This window comes from Euprymna scolopes, chromosome 1 (assembly GCF_053919585.1).
Source record: "Euprymna scolopes isolate OS-2025 chromosome 1, ASM5391958v1, whole genome shotgun sequence".
Classification (NCBI taxonomy): domain Eukaryota; kingdom Metazoa; phylum Mollusca; class Cephalopoda; order Sepiida; family Sepiolidae; genus Euprymna; species Euprymna scolopes.
In genome coordinates, this window is record NC_136482.1 from 96,540,894 (window position 1) to 96,568,042 (window position 27,149).

At 31.1% G+C, this 27,149-nt stretch overlaps 2 protein-coding genes across 7 annotated transcripts in view; one reads left to right on the forward strand and one right to left on the reverse strand.

The window, feature by feature from the left end:
* LOC145254584 (nuclear envelope phosphatase-regulatory subunit 1-like) overlaps nucleotides 1-13,023 on the reverse strand; it is a 131,171-nt gene extending 118,148 nt beyond the window's left edge. Inside the window, exon 1 of the mRNA XM_080113224.1 lies at nucleotides 12,914-13,023. Within this exon, the coding sequence (XP_079969350.1) occupies nucleotides 12,914-13,004 (91 nt within the window). The 5' untranslated portion in view covers nucleotides 13,005-13,023. The remainder of the gene's footprint in view (nucleotides 1-12,913) is intronic.
* LOC145254069 (uncharacterized) overlaps nucleotides 1-27,149 on the forward strand; it is a 171,876-nt gene that overhangs the window by 58,009 nt on the left and 86,718 nt on the right. Inside the window, exon 1 of one of the 6 annotated variants that reach the window (XM_080113014.1) lies at nucleotides 13,195-13,351. The exons of 4 other annotated variants lie outside the window; for them this stretch is intronic. The gene's annotated coding sequence lies outside the window, so the exon portion shown is untranslated. Of the gene's footprint in view, nucleotides 1-13,194; nucleotides 13,352-27,149 lie in introns of those variants that run through there. One more of the 6 variants, XM_080113096.1, reaches the window with a different exon arrangement.

A 27,149-nucleotide genomic window follows, 5' to 3' on the forward strand; every position in this document is an offset into this window, starting at 1 on the left:
GTTCCACAGCAGACATCCTAACTGTGATCTCTGAACGTATATACCATTCACTGGACAAAGCGGGGGAGGGCAGAGCGGTAGCTCTAGATATATCTAAGGCTTTTGACAGGGTATGGCATGAGGGTCTCCTCAGGAAGATTAGATCTTACGGTATCACTGGTAGAATACTTAACATAATTAAATCCTTCTTAGATAAGAGAAAAATCCAGGTTGTCCTCGACGGTCGTACATCTAAACAATATGATATAAATGCGGGGGTGCCCCAGGGTTCTATCCTTGGACCTCTATTGTTCCTGATATTCATAAATGACCTCCCCGACAACATTGCCTCTGAGATGGGTATATATGCTGATGACACTACACTCTATGGCAGGCACGACAGGAAGATGAATGAACACATTTCTAAAGAAATGGCAGAAACACTAGAGGAAGACCTCCAATCTGTAGTGGAATGGGGACAAAAGTGGTTGGTCGCGTTCAATGCTGCGAAGACTAAACTAGTTTCATTCAATAATTACAAGAAACCCTCTCTACCACCCATAGCAATGGCCAACGACTCTTTATCTGAGAGTCCATCTTTCAAACTCCTTGGCCTAACGTTCACAGGAAACATGAGTTGGAACAATTACATTGAAGGCATTGCCAGGGCCGCTGCAAGAAAGGTGGGCTCTCTCTACCGTGCTAGAAAACTACTAACACCCGAAAGTATCCCGTACCTCTATAAGGCCACCATTCGCCCATGTATGGAGTATTGCTGCCACATCTGGGCTGGTGCATCTGCTACTAGTCTCTCGCTCCTTGACAAGGTTCAAAAGAGAGTCGCAAACCTGATAGGCCCTGAACTGGCATCTAAGCTTCAGCCTCTGTCCCATCGACGAAATGTTGCATCCCTCTGCCTTTTCTACAAGTATTTTAGTGGTGAATGCTCTGACGAACTGCAATCACTTGTGCCCCCACGACGTGAGCACCCTCGACAAACCCGACAGGCTGCTAAATCTCACCCCCACACTGTAGAGATTCCTAGATGTAAAAGATCTTTTTACTCCAATAGTTTCTTCCCCAGAACCGCTAGACTCTGGAATTCCATTCCAGGTCCCTGCTTCCCCAACAGTACTGACGTGCAGAAGTTCAAGTGTAACGTGAACCGACACCTTGCTGCCCAAATCCCTACATAGTACCCCAGTAGTTGTTGCATCTGACAGTAGCCCCCTACACCAAAGTGGCAATTTGCCTTGTTTGGGGTGAAAATGTAATAAAAAAAAATAAAAAAAATATGTATATATGTGTATATATATATGTGTTTGTATATATATATATATATTTATGTATATATGTGTATATATATATATGTTTGTATATATATATGTATATATGTGTATATATATGTGTTTGTATATATATATATATATATATATATGTATGTGTATATATATGTGTGTTTGTATATATATATATATATATATATATATATATATATATGTATATATATATATATGTATATATATGTGTGTTTGTATATATATATATGTATATATGTGTATATATATGTGTGTTTGTATATATATATATATATATATGTGTGTATATATATGTGTTTGTATATATATATATGTATATATATGTGTTTGTATATATATATATATATGTATATATGTGTATATATATGTTTGTATATATATATATGTATATATGTGCATATATATATGTGTGTGTATATATATATGTATATATATATATGTGTGTATATATATATGTATATATATGTATATATATATATGTATATATATGTGTGTATATATATGTATATATATATGTATAATTATGTGTATATATATGTGTATATATATATGTATATATATGTGTATATATATATGTATATGTATGTGTATATATATATATGTGTATATATATGTATATATATATATCTGTATGTATATATGTATATATATGTATATATCTGTATGTATATATGTATATGTATATATATACGTATATATATATATATACGAATGTGTATATGTATATATATATAGGCAGGCCTGTTCCCAAGCAGATATCTTAACTGTAATCTCTTAACGTATATACCATTCATTTAACAATGCAGGGGGGGGGGGCGTAGAGCAGTAGCTTTAGATCTAACTAAGGCTTTTGACAGGGTATTGCACGACGATCTTCTCAGGAAAATCAGATCATATGGCATCACTGGATGAATACATAACGTAATTAAATCTTTCTCAAGTAAGAGAAGACTCGTGGTTGTACATCTAAATAATATGATATAAATGCAGGTGTACTTCAGGTGTCTATCCTTGGACCTTTATTGTTCCTAAAGGGTAAATGATCTCCCTGATAAAATTGTCTCTGAGATGGGTAATATATGCTGATCACACCACGCTCTATAATAGGCACAACAGGAAAGCAAATGAACACATATCTAAAGAAAAAGCAGAAACACTAGAGTAAGACCTCTACTCTGTAGTGGAATGCGGACAAAAATGGATAGTCTTATTCAATGCTGCGAAGACTAAGCTTGTTTCGTTCAATAATTACAAGAAACCGTCTCTACCACCAATGACAATGGCCAAAAACACATTACTTGAAAGTACTTCTTTTATTTCCTCGACCTAATGTTCGCAGGAAACATGAGAACTACAAGTTTGTCAGAGCATTTATCATTAAAATACTTGTAGAACAGGCAGAGGGATGCAACATTTCGTCGATGGGACAGACACTGAAGTTTAGATTCATGAAGTTCAGTTCATGACCTATCAGGTTGGCAACTATTTTTTTAACCTTGTCCAGGAGTGAGAGATTAGTAGCAGATGCACCAGCCCAAATGTGACAACAGTACTCCATGCATGGGTGAATGAAGAGGACAAGATACTTTCAGGCATAAGTAGCTTTCTAGCATGGTAGAGAGAGCCCATCTTCTTCGCAGCAGCCTTACCAATGCTCTCCATGTATCTGTTCCAACTCATCTATATATATAAAAGCGAAAATGTATGTATGTACGCTTCTCCTCAATGTCCACAAAAGGCTTCTTTCAGAGAAGCGCTCACTCGATTCAGAACTTCTTAAAACTTTTTATATCATCTATAAATTGTAATATCTCACACTTAACCACGGAGCTCGCCTGTCTATTTAATTTTATTGACTTTCAAACGTTAATTATTCCACATTTCCCGCATCGGCACGCGTTACATTCGGTTTTCGGTATAAACAAAAAGCGAAAATCACCGGCCCAGTTCTTGAGCAAATATTAAATGCTTTATGTATATAGTGAGTGACTTTATCGTAAATTAATCTCCATATATAATATTTTGATTGTCGAAATTTCTCTCTGGATCAAAGTACCATAAGTTTGCAACAACAGATGCCACATGCAAATTTATCATGTTTAGACTATTAGCCACTATCTTATGTAACTTTAGAATGCCATTTTAAACACATTTAGTCATCATAATCAAATCCTACATTTCGTCCTAAGAGCAACATCATCAGTATCACAGCCATTTTTAGAGGAAGTAGTTCCTATTTTGCCCTCTAAATATCAAGTCCTCCTACCTACCACCCCAGTCATCACTGGGAGGGATTTTGTACTTTCAACAGATATTTGTAACTGGATCATAAATTCCTAGACATAACATAATCTTTCCCTTTTCCGATTAAAAAATAATAAAGCCCCCCCCCCTGACTAATTCCGCTCAATCAGATTGGCTGACCTCTGACCATTCCTATATTCCAGAATAACGATATTCGCATGCTAAATGAATGCTAATGTACAATTCAGATATGGCATGTAATGATACCTACTTTTGCCCTCTGAGTAAATTGCTGCATTCATTTTCTTAAATTTAACTGCTTCAGTTTGTATTTCCCCCCTCTCTCTGTCTTTCTCCCTGTCTATCTCTGTCTGTATTTATTCTTCCCAACTCTCTCTCACTGTCTCTCTCTCTCTCTCTCTCTCTCTCTCTCTCTCTCTCTCTCTCTTGCACTCGCTTTTTTACATTTCTTCACAGTGATGCCGAAAAAAAAAAAAATTCATTTCCTCTCTCGCTCACTTGTTTTGTACATTTGTTCCAGTAATTAATTATATTTTTTTCAAACATAGTTACGTTTTTTTATGTACTTTATTTAAATATACTTTAATTAAACCTGCACTATTGCTGAAACATTTATTTTTAATTTGCCGATTAAAAATAAATGTTTCAGCAATATCATCTACTGGATTCTTAACATGCACCATGGCCACCGAGAGTAAGAAGAAAGCCTGTTAACTGAAAAATGTCTGCAGGCAATGTAGGTAAGATTTGTCAGACTGTCAGTACTATATGAGGGCCATTTGAAGAGCAATAAAACATTTTTGAAAAGAAAAACTAATACAGTTCGATTACTACTTAAACTGAACTTTATTCAATATAAAATATAAATATCATCTATGTAAAATTAAGTAATTTTGAAGCAATATACAATTTAATACTAATAAAACTGAATTATGAATTTAGGGAACAAACAATTAAAGAAACATTAAACAAATATTTTTTGGCCTTCGGAACAAGATCACAGTGTAATATCTGTTTTGATGCTACACTTTACCTTTTCTGTCCTTGGTTGGTGGGGGAGAAATCTTTCATGACTGAGATTATTTTTGTTCCTATCTAGAGTGCCCCTTATTAGGAAGCTGGATTTTGCCCACAAGATTATCTGTTGAAATATTTAAATAACTATTACTTCAAATACAGAAATTATATTTAAAGTTTTGGTTTTCTTTTCTATGTCCATTTTTTTCCCATGTTTTTCATCAAAATGTGTAGCGTATTAGTTGTCTCACAGGCCATCATCACTGATCATTCACTGGCAGTAACCTGTGATGTTCCCTGGAGACCAAGTGACAACAATCTCCCCAGAGTTCTCTTGATCACTTGTGCAGATGATTGCATGTTATTGCAACAGCCGTTGTCACTGATTTCTCGTTGGCATTGACCATTGGTGTTTCCTGGGGTTTGCATGACAAAATGCCTCCCCAAGGTACCAGATTTGAACTGCACACTTCCAGTGAAGATTTGATTAGTACTCTCCCACCTCGGTCTTTCCATCCTCCCTGACCCTTCACAACTAGTTGGTGTGTGGTGTGGCACCAGTTGATGTCATCTACACCAGTTTATTATTATTATTATTACTATTATTATTAGGATAATAATAAGGGTGCTTGTGCAGTGTACGCACGTGTATTTTAAATATTATTTTCAAGTTAAATTAAATTTTGGGTTTGTGTTACCGTACACATAGATTCGAAAAAGTTGTCAAAAAACAAATATATAACAAATAAATGTTATCAAAGGCAAGATAAGTTACTCTTCTACCTATGTGGAAAGGGTCTTTGTGTTTTTACTCACATTAAAACGTGTAATCGCTTGAAAAATCATACAATGTTTATCGATATATTTTAAAAAGAAAAATGTCAGCATGTTTGGTAGAAAAGTAACTTATCTTGTTTTTGATAATATTTATTTGTTATATATTTGTTTTTTGACAACTTTCTCGAATCTGTGTATAGTAAAACAAACTCATCATGTAAATTATTTACAGTTAAAATGTTATAAAAAAACAAAACTTGAAGTTTTAAATATATTTCAAAGAAATAAATTACACCCGGTGCTAAAATATTTAAAATTCACCGATTGTAAAAAAATAAAACAAAAACTGCTGTGAAAAATGCTAACTTTAAAATATTCAAAAATACCCAGTGAAAAGTTTTATTACTAACGGGTGTACCCGGCGTTGTGTGTAAGGGGGTGGAGGTAAAGTGAAGAATAAGCGAAGTAAAAAAAACGATGTTAAATTTCTTAGAAAAAAATTGGTAAAACGAAAATAAAAAGAAAACGGCGAACAAAGGTAAAATTTCTCTCAAGAAATCGGAAAAGCAAAAATGGAAAAACGTGTTCGAAAAACAAAAAAAAAAACACGGTGAAAAACGAAAAGAAAATGGCATAAGTAACCCTTCGATTCGGTTGATTTAAGTTTTTTTAAGCAACTAAACAAAAAAAAAAACAACAAAAAGCGAAAAAAAAAATAGCATAAGTAACCGTTCGATTCGGTTAATTCCAGTTTTTTGAAGCAACTAAAAAGTAAAGAAAACTCAAACCAGTGTTCCTTTGTAACTGTTCCTTGTGAACGATCTCGCAACGGTGTTAAGTAGTGGCGGGGAAAGAAGGAATTTATTAGAGAGAAGAGATTTTACCACTTTCATTGGCCGTGAACTCTCAGCAGAAAAAATATAGGAATCTACGATTATCAAGGAAGTGGAGAGGTAATAGGCCTATGGCACACCTCAGATATTCTGCTGCAGTTTGTGCATATTACATTTGAGTGAAATGTCTTGAATTTTAATCCTATTAAGGTCAAAGTCAAAGGGGAAAAATGAGTTCATTTTATATATAGAGAGAAGAAGAGATTATTAAAAGAACAGACTGAAAAATATTATATTAAAATTGTTTGTTTTGCAGTAAAAAAAAAAAATAAAATGAAATATTCGACTTTCTCCGATGAAAATAAAAGTTCAAACACGAATTCACTTACGATATTTTGATTAAAATTATCCCAAATGTGCGATTATAATAATTGTTATCCGGATGGAGAATTGTTCTTTCTTTTTAGGACATACATGGACAATCGGTAACACATATTGGCAGCCATATTTTTTATGCCTGTTAGCATCACCACGTGGTTGAATACCGGAAGCTATCTATACCTACAACTTAATCAGGAAGTGACGTTACACTGTTATGTGCATTGGCCTTCTTCTTACTCTTGGTAGCCACAAATGCACACGTGTTAACTTTTTTTTAGGGGGGGGGGTAAATTTATACATTAGATTCACCTCCACAATTTTCTTTAGAATGGCGACTTTTATAGGTTTTCGACTATGCTGAATTAGAAAATCTCATTCAAATTTTCAGGTTTATACATACGCATGATACTGTTCCTCATATCGACACTACCACACACACCTTTTTTTTTGCATCTGAGGGTGGGTATGCTGACAATGATTATCACAGTTAAATTTGGGGGACTTACCCCCCCCCCCCCCTCAACAAAAAAAAGGGGGTTTCTGCTTTGAAAGCTTTTCTTTATATCGGGATGTTGGGGTGTTTATTGCAAACACCATTATTAAGATGGGGAGTTTGGGATGTCTATTCCAAACACCATTCTTAACATAACAATACTCAAAGAAGTGAAATTAAAAAGTTGTAATTGTTTGCTTTACACATTACAAACAGACATAAAAATGGAATTTACTTTAATACTATTGGAGGAGTTGAAAAAAAGAGGGAGACTTGAACAACAAACGAAAACAGCTAGCACTGATTTTGATCACTCTAACCAGTTCATAAACAGTGAGAATCCCTTACCTCTAAAACTTCTGTTTTTACTTTCCATTATTATTTTAATGGAATATTCTTCGTAATTTTATTAATTCATACTGATTTACACATTCCTCTAATTACTTTTTTCAAATTCAGACAGTATCTGCATGTTATCACCCCCAAACCAGCACTATTCGCTAGTGAAAGCCAGATTATTTCATTTCGGTCATGGTTGCTAGTGTCTTTAATTGTTGAGTGAGTGCAGTGACCACCACCACCAACAACCATAGTTTACTTTTTTTGCTGGGGGGGAGGGTCAACAGGCAATGTGGTCGGTCCTGCTAGTAACTGATATTATATATGCGCGGATTGTATTAAACAGATATCCGTGGACAATGAAGGTGTATAAAGTGGGGTTTTTATATATACAGTGAGTGAAAACTCCTTGTTCTGCAATATTTGCAACAAAATACATATGGTCATAATCTACATGTATAGTCACAGTATATGAAAAGAAAACGTATATACAGTGACAACTAGTTTCTCAAATTCTTGGAAAGTTTCAGGTATTCATCAATAACAAGCAGGCCTTTACCTATATAATTCATGATTCTTACATTTTATACTAAAATAAAATTTAAAAAAAAAAATTATGTTCAAAATTGACATAATAATTAAGTCTACACAATATTACAGTAGTTGGAAATACTAACTGCAGTTAGTTTAAGGTTATCCTTGCATATGCAGAAACATTGCAAAAATTTCATTTTACTGTTTATTTATACTGAACATAAATAGTATATGCACAGATTCTTACCCAAGCAATGCTAGCTCGGTAAAATCCAGCAGACAAAATGAAACCAACGTTCATGGGAAGACATAATTGATTTACATTATTGTATTTTGTTTTGTTCTTGTAGATATTAGAGTATTGTTCTCATTGAAATTATCAGCACAGACATTTCCCAGAAAAATTTTCCAGTCCATGATTGTGCAAACCCTCACAAAATCAAAGACCCAGAGCACTATGAATGTTTACTGATTATGATGTCTTAGAAAAGGAGAGAAATCATGGTAGACTGAAAGAAAAACCTTGAAGAATAAGAGCTGGAAAAAGATTTAAAAGTGCATGTTCACAATAGGCGAGCATTCCACTGTCATGCTGATGAATTAGTGAACTAGGCCAACCGTACACTGTGATTAATAATAAAAAAGCTTTTGTCACCAGTGATAGGATAATTACAAAGAAGCTATTCACAACTATGATTAAGGCAGTATTAGAATGTGCAAATACTCCCAAGATTTACCAATTTGCTGATGATATGAATAAGGTTGAGAAATTTAAGCATAGATTACTAAATTATGTTTATACTTCTGTATGAAAAGAGATTGGAAATAATGATTTTTTCCTTCAAATGTATTATCACAATCAAAGCAACATAATTCAAGTTTACAAAATCCTGACGAAGGTACAAGGCTAACCAACAGACAAGATATAGCCTGAAGTTTTCCAAGAAGTATGGAAGATTGAACACTAAAGTGTTTATTTGGACTATGGGTGGTTGATATCTGAAATGGGTTGTCAATATCAAAGATGTTAATGATTTTAAGTAACAACTAGACAAGCATTGGTCATATAATATTCTGTCTAACCTATACAGTGACAAAAGCATCAAACATGGAGTATTACAGGCCTAGCTTTTTACCTGAAGAATATATGTTATACTATATGAAAAGTGCAATAAACTATTCAGTTAAAAAAACAAAAAACTATAAAATACAAGCATAAAAAAAGCAATTGTAAATCTAATACCTACTTATTACTCACACGAAAAAAAAAACAATGAAATTACTAATTCTTTTTCTTTTGTAAAATTGGTTTCATTTTGTGGTTTTTTGATAGTTTTGAAACTCGTTTACTATAATAGTCCATCATGAAAGGTTTTGTACATGTACCGACTATTCTTCAATTGAGGCCAACGTTAAGCAATAAATTTTTCTTTTTTATTATAAATTTAAATAGAAGTTTAATTTAGTAAAATAAGTTCTCTATTTAATTATTAATACAATAGTGTAGTTAACTGATTATTTGGACTACCAGTGTGCTAACTACATGTATTACAAATTGTAATTCAACTAAACTGGATCCTATGATGAAATCTAGGTTGATTAATAAATAAATCAGTTATCTTCCCCTGTGATCACTACTCCTTGAATCATTAAGCAACTATTGATAATTTTGTTGAATTTCAGGCAAAAACTAATTTGCTAATGACAATGTACTTTTAGATATTCCTGCAAACGTCATTTTTATTTTATTTGTTATCTTTATTTTTTATTTTTTTTGGCTGGGAGTAGGACACTTTACACCGCTCAGGATAAATGTAAATTATCTTAACTCTCATTGGATTGTAATTAAATACTAATGCAAGAAAATTTGGAACTATATTTGCCATTTTGGGTCATTTTATCCCTCTCACCACCAACAACTCCCTGTAAGACAAACCAGTATAATCCCAAAAAATCTGGCTCAGTTAGTTTTCTCCATTCATAATTCATGCAAAATTTTACAAAAACCTAATGAACCAATTTGGAGAAAATCGGAAGATTAATGAAATTAGGACATAAAAACAAACTCTTTCCAATTAACATTGGTGATCCCAAAAAGTCTTGTTGTGGGTAGTAGGTTTTATGATAAGACAAAAAAAAAAAAAAAAAGCTAAGTGGTCTTATCAAGGAGAGTCTTTACATGATAACCTATGAATATGACATTTAAAAAAAAAAAAAAAAGGTTTCAAATTTTTCTTATATCTGAAATATATCTACCATTGTTTCACATTGGGTTAAGTCATTTTTGAAAAATTGAACGTCTTGTAATGACAAGAAGGTACATTTAAATTATCTCTTTTTTTGCACAATCTATTCTAGTTGAAGTCAAAGGTATATTTAGTAAATACATTTAAAAAAAAATTGTGTAATTGTACAGTATAGTTAACAAGAAAAATATTAAAGAAAAACAAAAAGACCAAATATCTGTTACCAAATGCAAGAAAATTTACTTTCTACTTAGCTGTATAATGTTCATGTGTATTTACTGATTGGAAGATTTATTATCTATGCATTTGTTATCATCACTTTTACTTAGCCCTGTCAGTGTGCTTTCCAACATGGCCAGTAATTTTTCCGGGATTTAGTCACAGATTTCAGGCTTAAAAGATAATAATAAAAAGTTTACCCTGATCCAATTGCCAACCACGCTCAGACTAAGGCTTAGAATTCCATTAACCCCCTTTTTAGAAAAAAAAAAAAAATTGTATATGTTAAGCCTGAAATTCGTGACCAAGTGCTGGCAAAATTATTGGCCATGTTGGAAAGTGCACTGGTTTGGCAAAGTAAAAGTTGTGATAACAAATGCATAAATAAATCCTACAATCAGCGAACATAATACAAGTAATAGAAAAGTAAATTTACTTGTGCTTGTTAACCATTATTTGTTGTCTTGTTTTTTTTTTTTTGTTTTTTTTTTTCTTAATAATTATACTGCACAATTTTGTTTGTGTTTGAGATTTTTAAAATACTTGTGAATAGTGCCCGTACATAGCAAATTGAATAATAATCATGGAGAGGATAATAAATTGATAAAATTCTTTTAAATTTTAGACAACTTTGCTAAAATATTTTAGAATGAAAATATTCAAGAAGAGAAAAACTAGCTTTTAAAGTTATTTTTATATTTTCAGAGTTGAAAACGTTTATCCCTTTTTTATTTTTGTAAAAAAAAAAATAGGTGTTTTAAGTTGTAGCTTGATTGGGTATTTAGTTACCAATCAGCCCTATGTGTAGGATTAGAGTCAAGGTTGGTTTATTGTGTTAGATCCTGTATCTTTCCATAATAATTCATTTTAAACAAAAAATTCATATGTAAAGTAACATCACTTGGAGAAGGTGCACCATTCCTCGTATGAGCCAGTATATAGCCGTGCCATAGAGATTTCATTTGGGTTTCAAATACTAACTTATTTTGAATATTTGGTCGGGGCCTACTTATAGATAGAAGGTTGTCCTGACAGATTTTTGTATAGAGAAGCCAAAGACCCTCAAGGGTGGTTTGTAGTAAGTAAGTTAACTTTTTTATGCATTTTGTTATTATTACTTCATTGTAAACACTGGACACGTTAAAGCAAGTGCGACTGAAATACCACTTTTGTACTATAGAAGGTAGTTTCTGCTGAGATTGGAGATTTAAGTTATACCGTTGTGAACCCTATTGTTGCATGGAAAAAGTACTTATCATCACCCCTCTTGTTTCTTGGCAAGATCAAATGTTATAATCTCTTTTGTATACAACAACTAATGATTGACAATGAAGAAAACGTGTTCTTTATTGACTATTGATTGAGTTTTGGGTGACAATCGGAAATGTCAGATTCTGAGTTGTGACTTCAATTTCGATTCATTTGCAGATCATTCCACAGTCGATCTTGTTGCAACTATGAACTTGCGTTTGAAATCTGACAGTCGATTGTTTCAATAAACAAATCCAGAGTCCATTTTACAAAATATGGAGGCAGGTTAGGATCATGATGTTGCATCTGGTCCGACCACGGTCAGAAAAAAAAAAAAGCTCCTTGATTGTAGCACTATCATTTTTGTCCAAACCTAGAGTGCTCCTTTCTTAAGAACTGGATTTTTCCCCACATAAGTAAAACAACTGTGTGTCTGTCTTTGCTTTCATGGGGAGGCAGGTAAATATGTAACAAATATAACACTCCTCATCTGTAAAAACATAAAATAATAGATATTTTGGTGCTTCTACAGAATTTCAACTAAATCAAACTTACTTTTGCTGGACTAAACTTAAAACTGAAATTAGGGTTTTGTAATTTTTACTTTTTGAGATGAGGATTGATAATTTGTATTATCCGCAAGTACCTGTTGTACAATAGATAAAGTACTAGGTGAAATTCAGTTCTAAGTGAAACTCTTTTGGAGGTCGAAGGTTCAATCCTTAGTGTAGTCAATACTAAAAATGGAATCGCAAATTACTTAAGATTTTTACCTGGTTATGGATAACAGCATGAGAGCATGCTACTCTCGTGGATCAAATAAAGTGTTCTCTGCAGATTCCCATGTTTAGCAAGATACACCTGAAGACGTTTGGAGGTTATATCAGCCGAAACGTTGTGAAAAGGACATTCAAGATGATAACAGTAGTCCGAATAATCCAAATAATACAGGCTTCGGGTTTAAAGAAAATAATTCTGTTCAAATTCTGTAGAAGTACCAAAAAAATAAGGAGGTGAGCGTTATGAACGTAGATAATTTATTTTGCAAAACATTATCTGCACATGGTAATTGACGATAACCTGCAAAATTTGTTTAAAATTGCAGAGAAACAATGCAGTTACTATTCTGAAATTCCACTCTTAGCTTTTTAATGTTTAAATAATCGTTTTCATGAAAGTAATAAAAAAATGTTAAGTGTAAAAATATCTTCTATAACTGAAATGACTAATTCTTACAAATTTCAGCAAAGTTTTTCTTACCTTCTGAAGAATGATCATACCTCATGTTGTCTGACATCTTGTAGTTGATGTTTATTGACGGATTTTGTTTGAAATGTGTATTTGTTTTCATTATGTAAATATATATTCCTTTTACGTTTTAATACTTGCTGAATTTATAAAACGATTATACTGTTTTTGTGAGTAGTGCTATGTTTATAACAATATATTTAAAAAAAAAAAAAAGGCGTATCTCTTATTTCTGTCCCACGACTAAATACGTTTTTTTTTTTTTTTTTTTTTTTGTGTGTGTGTGGTTATTGGCTAAGCAAGAAACCCCATCTCCCTTTCCTTCCCCGGGGCCTTCCTTTATCTACCTGTTTCTTCCACTTCACTTTAAGTCTTCTATCACGTGTAGCCTTATTATATTTATATGTAGTTCGTATATGTGGTGAATAAAATAAAATCTGTGTCACTAAGGTAGGCTAAATTACATTTTTTATTTTTTGTACTTTTGACATGAAACAAAAAATTATTCTGTAAAAAAAAAAAAAAAAAAAAAAAAAAATGCCTCTTTGTTCCGGTTGTGTACACAACACATTGAGTTATTTATTGTTGTTCATGTCTGACTTTTAATTTTGTTCATGTTTTTGACTTGAAAAAATTTTATCACAAAGATGGCAAAGTTATCAATTTCTCCAACTTATACTTCATTATAATTCATCTTTATGTTATAAAGAACTTATTAAACTTAATTTGTATTATTCAAATTACTATTATCATCTAGTTGTTATGTTTGTTTCAATCGATGTAATCTCTGACCTTCTTCATGTGCATCTTGTTGGGTTTATATTGTCTTCTTCTTAAAATTTTATTTTAACCATTGGAATGTCTAACAAACAAAATATTGTTTAACTTAATTTTATCTGCACAAAAATTCAACATTAGTTTTTATTTTTCACTAATGCATATCAACATCCCTGACAAATTTATTTTATTTTAGGAAAGTCTCATCTGCGACAAAAAAGTTAATAAAACTCCTCCCTCCCCATGTTAAAATTGCTTTCTAAATTAAATTGGGGATGTTAATATGCACAAGTGCGAGTTTTTCTTATGAAAATATGCACCCTAATTTAATATTGATAAACTGGAAATAATTTATTTCCAGACAAGTGTTTGTCAAAAATTTGAGTGCGATTTATATTTATTCCAATTGAATCCTATTTAACCAAAACCTTATCTAAAAATAATGTAGAATATTTTTATAAAATTTAACTTAAACTGGACTTTATTACACTTTGGTACTTTTCATAAGAATAGCAATACCAGACATCATAACGTTCAGCACTGGACAAGGCGCACACGGCTACTTAATTTGACATTTATAGTTTTTAAATCGGTAATAAGTACATTTCTCCATCAAAATAAAACTTATATAACTGGATTCACAATAAAATTTACTTTAAAATGATATTTGAATATTTTTGTTGTGGTTGGTATATTCGAAGAAATTGCTATTTAAATCTGACTATTAACGACAAAACATGCCAGCATAGCATGCCCGCTAGTGGTAGATCACTTTTTGCAAATAAGCGGTCGGGATGTGTCCACATAAATACTCAAAGCAGAAGTTGTACCCATCAATGACGTTTCTAGTTGTTTTAGCTAATCAGACAAAAGGGTGGGGGGTCAAAAAACAAATATATAATACAAATAAATGTTACCAAAGGCAAGTTACTCTTCTACCTACCTCGATAAATTTCTGGTGTTGTAAATGTTAATTCTGTTCTTCATTTAAAATATTCTGACAACAATTCCGTTTTACAAAAAAAAATAAAATAAAAATGAGTGAGAAATTTAACATAATAAAATATCAATAAATTTGTAGAGTAATACCTTCAATTCTGGTCACCCCCCCCCTTCCTGAAAGAAAAATAAGATACTACATTTTTAAATGATTATATGTGAACACTATGGAAAGTTTAATATAAAGGAGAAAAAGAAATTATTTTAAAATTTACTGTGGAGAGATCAATTTCGTATAATAAATTAAACATAAAATGGTTCCTATTTTTAGGCTATTCTAACTTTTTAGGGAGGGTAACTAATAACTATATTTTTTTTACCACTAATCCTATATCCGTAGTCATAAGATCGTAAAACCACATGTAATCGCCTAAAAAAAGTTTCCCCTCCTTCAAAAAAAAAAAAGAAATACAGAAATGTATCTCCCATCGCATTATTTTTTTTTTTTATTTTGGTTAACTGCCCTAAAAGCTAGAATACCCTGTGATAGATCATCAGTAATTGAATTTATATGTGGAACTGATCCCCCACTTTAAATACTTTAATTTTTTTTTCTTGATTAATTTTTAGCGGTGGGTCCCTAATTAGAGTAGGCAGTCAATTGATTTGATTGAAAAATGGGCTATTTCATTCATTTCGATGACAATAAAAATATGGGAGTGTGAAACATTCGTTGATCATCATTCAATCCTGGGCAATATGGTGTCACCCTGGTAATTTAATTTATATAAAGTAAAAGATTATAAAATATATTTTCTTTGTGTGTGTTTTCCTTTGGTTTTTGAATTATCTTAGTAAACACTATTGTTAAGTTTTTCAATCTCTGTACAAAAATTTGTCAGGACAACATAACATGAGGATACTTCACCCGGCAAGTAAACCCAGACCAAATATTCAAAAGAGCATAGTATTTGATGCCAAAACATGGCTATACACTGACTTATGTGAGGTATGGTACACCTTCTAGTTATGTTGCCTCAAGTAATAGCACTTAGCTGGATAATCCACCAGACTAGATGAATTCCTGCTTTGGAATCTGATGAGACCAAAAGAAAAATACACTATAACACAGTCAACTGGTCAATTGTTGAGAGGAAACTTCACGTTTTTCAAATGTTTACTAACTCAGCGTTTGAGATGTAGAGGAGAACTTAAGTTGAACATTCGGATATCTATGTCGCTTTTATTGAGATCAAGTGTTAATCCCCCCCCCTGTTGATTTCTGAAACTTTACACAAAGTAAAATGAAAAATCTAGTAATCATAGGAGCAACTGAACTCCTGAAAAAGAATTGCAAAAACTTTCTGGTGAAACAATTGCGCTTGAAGGGGTGATTAGAATCCTAAAAATATTTTTCAGTTAGAATCTCTAAAATAACAGCTGAACGTCTGAGGCCCCATCCTCAGCAAAATAAAAATTTAAAAAATTAGGAAATTAAAAAAAAGTAGCTGTTAAGAAATTATTCTCCAACTCTGAAAGTAATTGACTTTGGTAATCTGTATTTCTTTTTTTGTGTCAGAAAATAATATCATATTTAGTTGTTTTCCAATCACTGTAAATTAATGGATAAATTTGATCCCCAACTACAGGATCACAAATGTAACATTGTCTGGTCTCTGATCCCTAATCCCTCAAATGTATTTAGGCATTCATTGGACGCTGGAACCACGTATACAGTGTCAGTTTTAATTTCGAGGTGCACAAAATGTGCAAGCCACTAAGTCTGTCTGGCAACACAATTTTCACACCAATGGGTTTTCAGAAATACTTTGGCTCTCCAGGACATCTCTGAGATTGGTTGTTGATCGCTGATTGTTGCTAGTAGGTTCTTCTCTCCCAAAAGGTCATCGTTCAGCTGATAACCCTCGTTGCTGAAAAAGGTCTGCTTTGTTGATATCTGAAAAACCGAATCACTTTCAAAACCTAATAAAGAATTCTGTTAGAAATTCTGTGCAGATTCTCAAGTTTTGAGAAAGATTCCAAAGTTCAACAAGAAACACCTGCAGATGGTCGAAGGTTACATCGACATAAACATTGTGAAAATGGCGCAAAAGATGAAAGCAACAATCCAAACAATATGAATAATTATTTCTCATCTGAAAAATTCAGAAACAGAAAAACACCCCAGTAAACCTGTGTAACTCTTTGTTTTTACTTGCTGGTTTTTCAACTTATTGTCTGGGAATTCAATTTTGGCCTTGTCCTTTTATTAGCAATAAATGATTTATGCAAACTTATCGACAAGGTTGATTGACAGGATCCATAATATCGCCACAGTATGTGTAGAAGCATTTATATTTTTGTTTTTAAACGCTCACAAATTAGTTGAGACAAGGAAACAAATATTTATAAACAGCAGTGTTTCATGCAAGTTTAAAAGAGCGTTAATGGCAAGAGTTCTGTTTTCAGACAATAATTATATTATATGATGTGCATGTAATTAGTATGATTTTTAAAATGTTGCAAAAGAGACTAAAAAAAAAATTCAACATTTAATACCTTTTAAATTGCTAGCTACCACAAGAGAAAACAACTTACAATTATACTTTTAATGGATAAAAATAGTAAAATGATTGATTCACTTGACAGTGGGTGTCTAAAGAAAATTTATTTTCAATACTCGTCATGTGCAAGTCTTTTTTAACACAAAAAAAAATGAGTGGTCAAAAGTATTTCAAACTATCAAAAGTGACATCTCTTCTGGTTAGTTTCCAAATTTCATGACAAAATTCTTAATACAAACGTGGTCCGAGCATTTGCAAATCAGTAGAGAGTGGGGGTCTTTACAAAACCTTATGATGTTCACATTTTTATCACTTTATTTGCTTTAAACTCTTAAAATATATAATGTGTGTTATTTATGAATTCATTTGAATGTATATTCATTTTCGAACAAAGCAGTTGTATTTTGAGGACTTAATATGCTTTGGTTTTTAAAATATGATGATTTTAGCAGAACTCTTGAAATCTTTGATTATCCAAAGCGTTTTATTGTCCGTGTGTATTGCTAGTAAAATAATCAAAATTGATCCTAGTAAGATCCTCAAGAAAAATTGCATTTTGTTCGTTTATTTACTTTTTGCAATTTTTTTAATCAATAAAAGTTATTTTTTTTCCATAAATTGTTAGGTGAAAGTTTTTTGTTTTTTTTTTTCAGGAAAACTCGCACTTTTTTGTTTTTTTAAAAAAGAAATTTGGCAGTAAACGTTTCTCTTTGAAAACGGAATTTCTATTATAAAAAGAACAGATGAATGCTTTACATGAACACTGTAAATAGTTATGCGAGTGTAGAGAAAAGTTTGATTCTTTTTTTCAAGAGAATGTACAAATTATTTTTTTTTTAACAGATGTTCAGAAAATAAACAGAAAAATACTTCCATCATTAATTATGCAGAAAAATAAATAAATGTTGATTTAGTGTTTCAACATTATGCTTATAAATTATAATAAAACTTGCTGAGTATGCGCTGTTTTACAGTTGTTGTAAAAATAGAACGGAAACTTAAATTTCGCTCCGTTTTCATCTTTCTTAATTTTTTAATTGTGCCCCCCACCCCCAACGAATATAATCAAAACAGTAACATTCAACAATTGTACTTTATGTATATAAAACACAAAATATTTATTAAAAAAAAAAAAAAAAGTTAATAACGAAAGGGAAATAATTCCATTTTTAAACGAAAAAGTCAGTTTGGTATATCTTTTTGTTATTTTTTACATGAGTCCAGCTTAGCATTTACATTGGAAATGTCGACATTTATAGGTTGTCGGGTACGTTTACAATGAATAAACACTCCAATCTAGTAGGTGTATCAGAATTTTTGTAGGAATTTTTTACACCCCTATCACGAAACTGCGAATAAAATATAAAAAACTCGTAATTTCTCTTTTAAAAGTGGGTTGTTTATTTTCTTTATGGATTATACTTCCAAAATAAACTATTAAAGTTGTTTTAAAAGTAATAGAAATATTTTTTTTTTTAACAGTAATGAATTTTCTGAATTCAATATTTTTCAATTTTTAAACTTTAAAAATCTATCAAAATTTTTCTATTGATTCTATTTTTACGATATTTTCAGGGTCAATGTGAAATTTTATGCTCTTTCCAATAAACCGAATATAATATTTTAGACAAACGTTTTTTTAAATTCACGCCCCCTCCCCTATTTTCAAGTGTCTATTAAGAAGTAAATAATTAATTTACTCACCAAAGTTTTATATATCACAAATTGAAGAGAAAAGGTCAATAAATAATATATTCAAATTTAAAACAAAAAAAGTAGTGTTTTTTAGAAATTTACTTATAAAGTTCAAAGTTTTTTTAAACCACGTTGTTTGTTTTTTCTTTTTTTTGTTTTTTAATGAAACCTTGGTCCTTGCTCCTTTAATCGAAAAAAAATTAGGGCTTGAATTACATTTTTCGAGTAGTTATAAGCTTGGAAAATCAGGGGGTCGAATAATTCACGCCTCCCATTTTGAAATGTCTATTAAAAAGTGTTTTTAGAAATTTACCTGTAAAGTCCGAAGTTTTAAACCTTTTTTAAAAAAAAAAACACGTTTTTTTTGTTTTTGTTTTTTTAATGAAACCTTGGTCCTTGCTCCTTTAGTTGAAAAAAAAAAATTAGGGCTTGAGTTATATTTTTCGAGGAGTTATAAGCTTGGAAAGACGGGGTGGAATTATTCACTATTTTTCACGAAATTTCTGACACACCTACCAATCTACCCATGTTAGAACGGCTTTCGGAATAGACACCCCTTACCTTGCCAGCATATCCGAAAAGCTATAAAAGTTGACGTGTCGAATGTGAACAATGAGTTGGACGTAATGTAAAAATGTACCGAATTTAAAAGGGAACGAAATTCAAATTTCCGTTCCATTTTTACAACAACCGTAAAGCAGAGCATTCTATGCAAATTTTACATAATTTACTGTATTAATGCTATTTTTTTTAAGCAAAAAAAAAATATTTAGGTTTGGCTATAAATTCCTAAACTCATTTCACCCTAAATAATTTAGGTGACTGAAATAGGAATCTAATTGAATCTTTAATTTCCTGAATAGTATGTGAGAAATTCATTTTTCTTCGAGTTATATCGAATTCATTAATACGGACTTTAGGGTTTTTTTTCGTAATGTTCCTGTAAAAATTATTTTTTATTGTTACAAATTACAATGCTTTATTTATATAAAAAAAGCAAAAATAAATTCTTGCGTTTTTTATTTACTACTGAAAGCCATAACTTTAGTAAAGGTATTTTTTGTTTAAACAAAATAAAACATTTTCACTAAGAGTTAAGTAAAAATAATTAGTTCATTATATTCTGCGATCATTATTTGATAAATACTGAAATTTTCATTAAAATTGGTTAATTTCCTGATTTTTGAATTTTTAAATAAAAGGAGGGGTCAAAATGTTTATACACTTTGAGCGTCAGCATTCATTTTGTCTGTACCTACCATTTTTCGATGAATATTTGATAGGAAAGCGACCACGTGTGGTTAATTTAAATTAAATTTCAATCACATGATTACATTATCAATAATCATGTGATTAAACCCATTGAAAATTTACCGATATTGTAAACACATTCTGTGTAGTGGTGAGACCAAAATATCCTTTACATGCAGTGTTGGCAACTGAGATTTAAAAAAAAAAACGCGAGATCAGGAGAAAGAAATCTCCAGAAAATCGCTATATTTTTAACTTTTATCATCTGAAATTTTCAAAAATCGCTAATTCACACCCCCCTTAAAAAAAAACCCTCCATATTTTAACTTCCTACCATAAAAAAATTATAAATTGGAATTATATTGAAGCGGTTAGCTCCCCAGAAGGCTTACATATTTTATCAGCTAGTTTTACCTGTTTTCTCAGAGAGGGGATTTTTTTTATTTTTTTTTTTTTATTTTGCAAGAAACAAATCATAAACTCAAACTTTTTATAATAAAAGTTAAATTGAAATATACTGCAAACTAAACATCACAATAATTGTGCAACATATTTTGAAATTAGAAAAATAAAAAAAACAAAAAAACTTTGTTTTAGTATGTTAAAAGTATTTAGGTTGGTAGATAATTAAATTCTACTGTATTGGAATAAGTTTTTTTGTTTTTTTTTTTCTTGCTTTTTACAATTTTCGACTAAATACTTCTAAATTAAGCAGGGTTGCTTAGATCGTATTTTAAACTAAAATGTACTTGGAAAAATTGATTTTATAGCGAGATTTAAGAATGGTTAGCCGAAAAAAGGTGAAAAACAAAACAAATAATCAATAAATAATTGTTACTAAAGGCAATAAATGCTACTTTTTTTTTACTTACATGAATGAGTTTATTTTATGTTTTAAAGTATTTAAAAAAAAATAAAGAAAAGCGCTTGAGCGCTTTTCTTTATTTTTTAATCTTAAATTGCGGGTGTGTGGGTGCGAAATATCTCCAGATTTTCTAGAATTACCCGTTAGATTGCAAACGAAATCTCCAGATCTAGCAGGAAAACCGCTAAATTGGAAACACTGGTCACGTGACAGGAAGCGGTAATAAATAATTGTCCCTAAATAAAAAAAATGGCCTATCGGTACAAAGAAAACCACCTATTTATCATAGAAAAATTAAGTATAATGTTATAATTAAAAAGAAATATATAAAAACACACATGGATATAGTAAACATATTATACCAAAACGTGGAAGCCATCCGTCCAGTGGTTTTTTAGACTATTAATTGCGAACAAACCAAGAGTTACATTTTTATATATATAGACAAATATTTTTAGATTGTTAATGTACATGAAATTATATATTTTTGTTCATCTAAGTTTATAAATCCATAAGTAAAATGTAGTTCAGTGGTTTTATTATTGCTATAATGATTAATGATGCTAACATTGACCTTGAATCTTGCATGTCCACATATACCCCAGCTCCCAAATGATGTCATTTGGATGATTGCTTTATAATGACTATGATGATTGCTTTATAATGTTAAAGAAATTTCTAGACTCTTGGATAGTTCCTGAAGAGAATTTTATTTAGGAATTATGGAATAACCAGTACATTATTACTATGAGAACTAAAATGTGGAAAAGAACAAAATATATAACTTTAGTCTACTTTTAATGACAAAATCTGGCATGTTAAGAACATAATTTTTGATGGCCAAACTATTCTGAATCAAAGATAAATAGCATATTTCAAAGGAACCACTAATCTAAAAAATAATCTTTGAGTACAACTTCATCAAAAAGAGATGTATAATATGACTATCCTGGGTGTCCCACATTGCCCGGCGTTGCTTGGGTGTTTGGAGGTGTGTGTTGAGCAAAAAAAAGAAAAGTGGTAGTAGGCAGGCAGGCTTGAACCTGTACCGCAAAGGAGGAAAAGAACATGGAGGGGGGAGTGACATCTTTGCTGTTGCACCCATCGCAAAACCGGAAGTGACATAGGTTTAAATTAAGGCTAGTCAATCGAAAAGAGGGGATGACTTTCGAAACTATTGGTGAAAAAAGCGACCCCTCCTTGTAGAAAAGTGCCCAGTTGAGGATGAAGGAATTAATGTTTTTAGCCAATTTTTCAATATTTGTCGGCCGAAGGGTCGAGCTTCAAAACAATACAGATCCTGTAAAAATCTGTCACCTGTGTCAAAAGTTTTAGACAGACAGACATACAAACATACATACATAGATTTAAACAGACAGATGAGATTTATATTATAGATATTCTATATGTAGATAGAACTGTTGACAATATTGAATCAGATATTTCTGGGAATAATCCATAATGTATGAGCAAAAGAGAACAAATTAAAATCTTTAAACCAAGCATTTAAAATCAATTAAATTAGTTTAGATCATATAGTTTTGTTCCTTAATTACCACATAAGAACCATGTCTTGCTTAAAAAACATTAAAATATCCTTATTTCTGAAAATTACTGTAGCTAGTAGAGTTGAAGAATCCAGCAAAAGTACAAGATGGGTGATATGGCAATTTTAGTTTTGATATAATTTGTTTATTTTTACATTTATACCTTGGTTTCGTTTTTAATTTGTTTTTTGTTTTTTAAGGAAACCATTCATTCTCTTGTGTGATAATTAGTTATTCTATGTTTTGTTGAATTCGTCCGCTATTTCAATAAGATTGTTAACTTTGTAACTTAATCATTCTCTATGATATATTATAAAATCATAAGTTTTTAAAGGGTTAACTGCTGAAATTAAACTTCTGATTCATTTTTAACAATTAATACTTTTAAAACTGTTTTTAGGTGTGACTTCATACCTTGGTGAGAAGCTTACGTTTGTGATATACTTTTTTTGTGTGTGTGAATTATTTATTTTTTATTATTCTGATATAATTAAAAAATGACATTAAGATGAAAGTTATTTTTAAATAAAAATATTTAAAAAGAAAAATGTAATTGAATAAAGCAATGCTAAAATAAAAAAAAAACATTATTGCAGTAGTTTGCAGTTGTATTGGAAATAAGTCTACAATATTCTTTGTTTTAAAATTTGAGTTTTTTACTTTTAAAATTTATTTTAAAATTATAAAGAAAATATTGCAAAAGTTTAAATTTATGTTGTCTTGCTTATTTGTGTTTTATTTTGGGGCATTGTACCATAATTATTTAATGACTAGCAGGACCTATGTACCGGCGTTGCCCGGTAGAAGTTTGCCCCACCTGTACAACTGTTAGTGGGAGCCATTGCCAATCTGTGGCCAAAATGAATGTGTCGTGGCGAAGTACAGACACATTTCATATATATGTATGTATTGAAGTGTATAACTTAACAAATAATAGCTTCATTTTTAGTGATTTGTTCCGGAAAAAAAATACAGAATTTTATAAAAAGAAATATGTTGCAGAAATAAGATTGTTGGGGAAAAAATAAAGTGGTTTAATTCATTCAATAAACGTTTGTATTTGTTTCTTTTTTTGGCATAATACTTAAAAGAAAACTAGCTAACCTTTTCAGTTTAGTCACAAGTTAACATCTTCAATATAGCCATATTAAACTTCTGTATTTTTTTTTTGTTTTTCAACAAAATTATTAAAAAAAACGCAATAGTGTTTTGTATTTTGTAGAATAAATCTTAATATAAAAGATGCAAATATTTGGGAGCTAAACTCATCAATATATTAATATATATATGTAATGCGACGGTTTGAAACATCATAAATGTACACATAGTATGTTTAATTTGGTTTTGTTTATATTTTTTTATGGTAAATCTTAATACAAAAGGCACAAATATTTGGGAGACGGTTTGAAACCTCACCAATATACACATAGTGTGTTAAATGGTAAAACACTCAAGAAACTTCCAGCTTGTTTGAGTTTTGACAAAGAAGTCGTCATTGTGATAAAACAAGTAACAAGTACACTTACGTATTTTGTTCATTGTTTTTAGTTTCTTAATTTAAAAATTTTTTTTTTTTTTTTGGTGGGGGGCGCAATATAGAAGTCACAAATATTAGGAGCTTTGAAATGACCTTATGACCTTAGTGATGCCATATTTTAAAGCCAATAACTGGATTCCGGAATATGAGAATTATCAGGTCTTAGCCAGTCAGAATGGAAGGACTTTTGCAAGGGACCATTTATTGTTTATGAAGCAGAAATTGGAAAGATTATGCTAGGTCTGTGTATCTATAGGCCAGTTACGATCAGTGTAATCACAGATTCTGGGGAAAATGTAGAATTAGTTCCGGTGGTAACTGGTAACAGTGGGAGAACTAAATATTTAGAAAGAAAAATAGGAACTCCTTCCTATAAAGATGTTGCGATTGTGATGGTGTTGCTCATAGGATGCAATGTAACATTTTATTATCATGGCAATGTGTCTAAAATGGTGTGCAAAAGCTACATAAGATAGTGGCAATTAACCTAGATATATTGAATTTGTATGTGGCCTCTGTTGTTGCAAACCTACGATAATTGATCCAGAGGAGAATTTTCGCAGACATTTTATTATATAGGAGATAACAATCGACACAATCTAGATTTAAATGAAATAGTTTACTTTTCCTTTGCAAATAAAGTGAGATTGCGAATTTCATTGGTTACCAGACCAAATGTCTGGAGAAATTTTCACTCTTAATCAAAGACTAAATAAATAAAAAATGGATTAAATGTTCCTATGAAGTTGTCTGAAACCCGATTGGAGATTTTCTGAATTTTGAAGATGAGGATTGATAATTTGGATTATTCGGATCACTGTTTTCATCTCAAGTGTTATTGGCACACTGTTTCAGTTATGGCGTAATAGATAAAATGAGTTCTAAGTGACCCTCTTCTGGGACTTGAAGATTCAATCCTCAGTGTGGGCAATACATATGAATGTATATGAGAATATGAATACTAAGAATAGAATTACTTAAGACTTCTTGAGCGAGAACTTGCTACCCCCATGAATTAAATAATGGCTTCCATTTGAAATTTTGTGCATTCTCAAGTTCGACAAAATTCATCTGAAGAAGATCGGAGGTTACATCAACTGAAATGTAAGATAACACTCAAGATGAGAACAGTAGTTCAAATAATATAAATGATTGAGAATATGTTACAATCATCATTCTGGGTTGGTTGAACCTGTTTTTTCCAATGACTTAACTGCATTCCAACTTGTTTTTTGTTTGGCGATATTAAGCCATTTCCACTTACAACATTGGATGACATAAATTGTGTCATCCAGAAATTCTTTCTAGATCAAACTTCAGTGATTGGCCAGGTTATCACTTGGCGATTTTTATTCTTTCTTTCTTTAGGCCAATGCTGTTCTTTACTCGCATTCCAGACAGACTATTGCTTGTGTTTCTTTGGTTATTAGCTACAATAACATTTCAAAAAATGCATAATATTTATATGATTATATATCTTGTCTTGTAACATTTTCTATAAACTTGTTTTAAATGTGCAACAGATCAAACTGTCAGTTTTCTCTTCATACATGAGAGCAGCACAAATCTGATTAAAAAAAAATCACTCAGTTTTGTATTTGAGACAAAAATCATAAAATGAAGTACATATTCATGTGACCATGAACTTTTGTCCAGATAATCAGATAGTCATTTGATAAGCAACATTCCACAATACTTAGTTTTTTCACTTAAAATTGTAGGGCCTGTGCCATAGTGTTGCAAGAACCCAAAAAAACTCTTACTCCTATATCTGAACACTATATGTGTCTTAATTGAATGTTTACCTATCTATAAATATTAATTTTGTTTTATTTTAATTCTTAAATTTATACAAAAGAATGAATATTTAAACATTCGTATTACTTTAAAGCTAAGAAAAGGCATCCTCGTAGCAATGTGTATATATGTATCTCTTAGATAGAAAGCTATATTACTTAATTAAATAAGAGGAAATATTATTTTACTTGTATATAAATATTTGCATGTCAAAGTACATAGTTTAATTCAAATTCCTCTCTCAACCAAAGCAGAGCTAATATTTTCGATCAATTTTATTTATTTGTGTAAAGCTCAGCATCCACATCATTTGACCAATTGTCACCAAACTTGGTCAAAATATATCACTAACTTAAAAGTAATTTAATTTTGGGATATCTAGGGCAAATATCAAGGTCATGGCAAAGGTGACAGTCACATTTTTAACGATGTTTGATTTTGTTTATCTAGAGACTTTCTTCATTGTAGCCAATAACTTCGTCTATGACCATGAAAAGTTTGGTCATGGTTGAAATTTTGTCAGAATTTCCACTTTTTTTTCAAAATTTAATGCATGTATTTGATGTTCTTTAATAACAGTAATCACCACGCAAAAATTTTAGCATAATCAGATGAACTTTCAATGTTTTTATGGCATGAATTCAGAAATACTTCATACAATATGGAAAAATAAGACGTTGGCCCATCTTTATGTTGTCTGGTGAATATAGTCAGTCTCGTGACTGATTTATGTTCTTGTTTTCTCTATTCTAACCTTTTTTGTTTATGGTGTAAAACCTATTTCAACATCCAAAAGAAAACTAGGTTTTTTTTGTTTTGTTTATATTTTGTATCAATGTTAGTTTTGATTTTTATTCTTATGCACTATAGGCTGGGTTGGAACATAAGGAGTCAATTCACAGATTTTGTTTTTCTGCCAACCAAACGTATTAATGGTACCGATTTTAAGTCCTGCCATCCTTAGCAACTATAAATCACTCATCCTATGCTCTTGGAAAGTGCTACTGGTTAACAAGGAAGCCTTCTTAAAAGAAGAACTTCAATTTCAGAAGCACTAACCAAAAGTAAAATAGTATACTTACGCATTATAAATTGTGTTATTGGTGACATCGTTGACAGTTACAGAAAATTAATTACTTTGCCATATGAGACACAATGGATTACCTTGGATTTTTAGTGGTGCAACAACCGATTTGGCTCCCTATAGCTAAAAATATTCAGTGACTTGAATAGGTTTGTACTAATAAACTTGTACTTATGATGTTTATGTGCTATA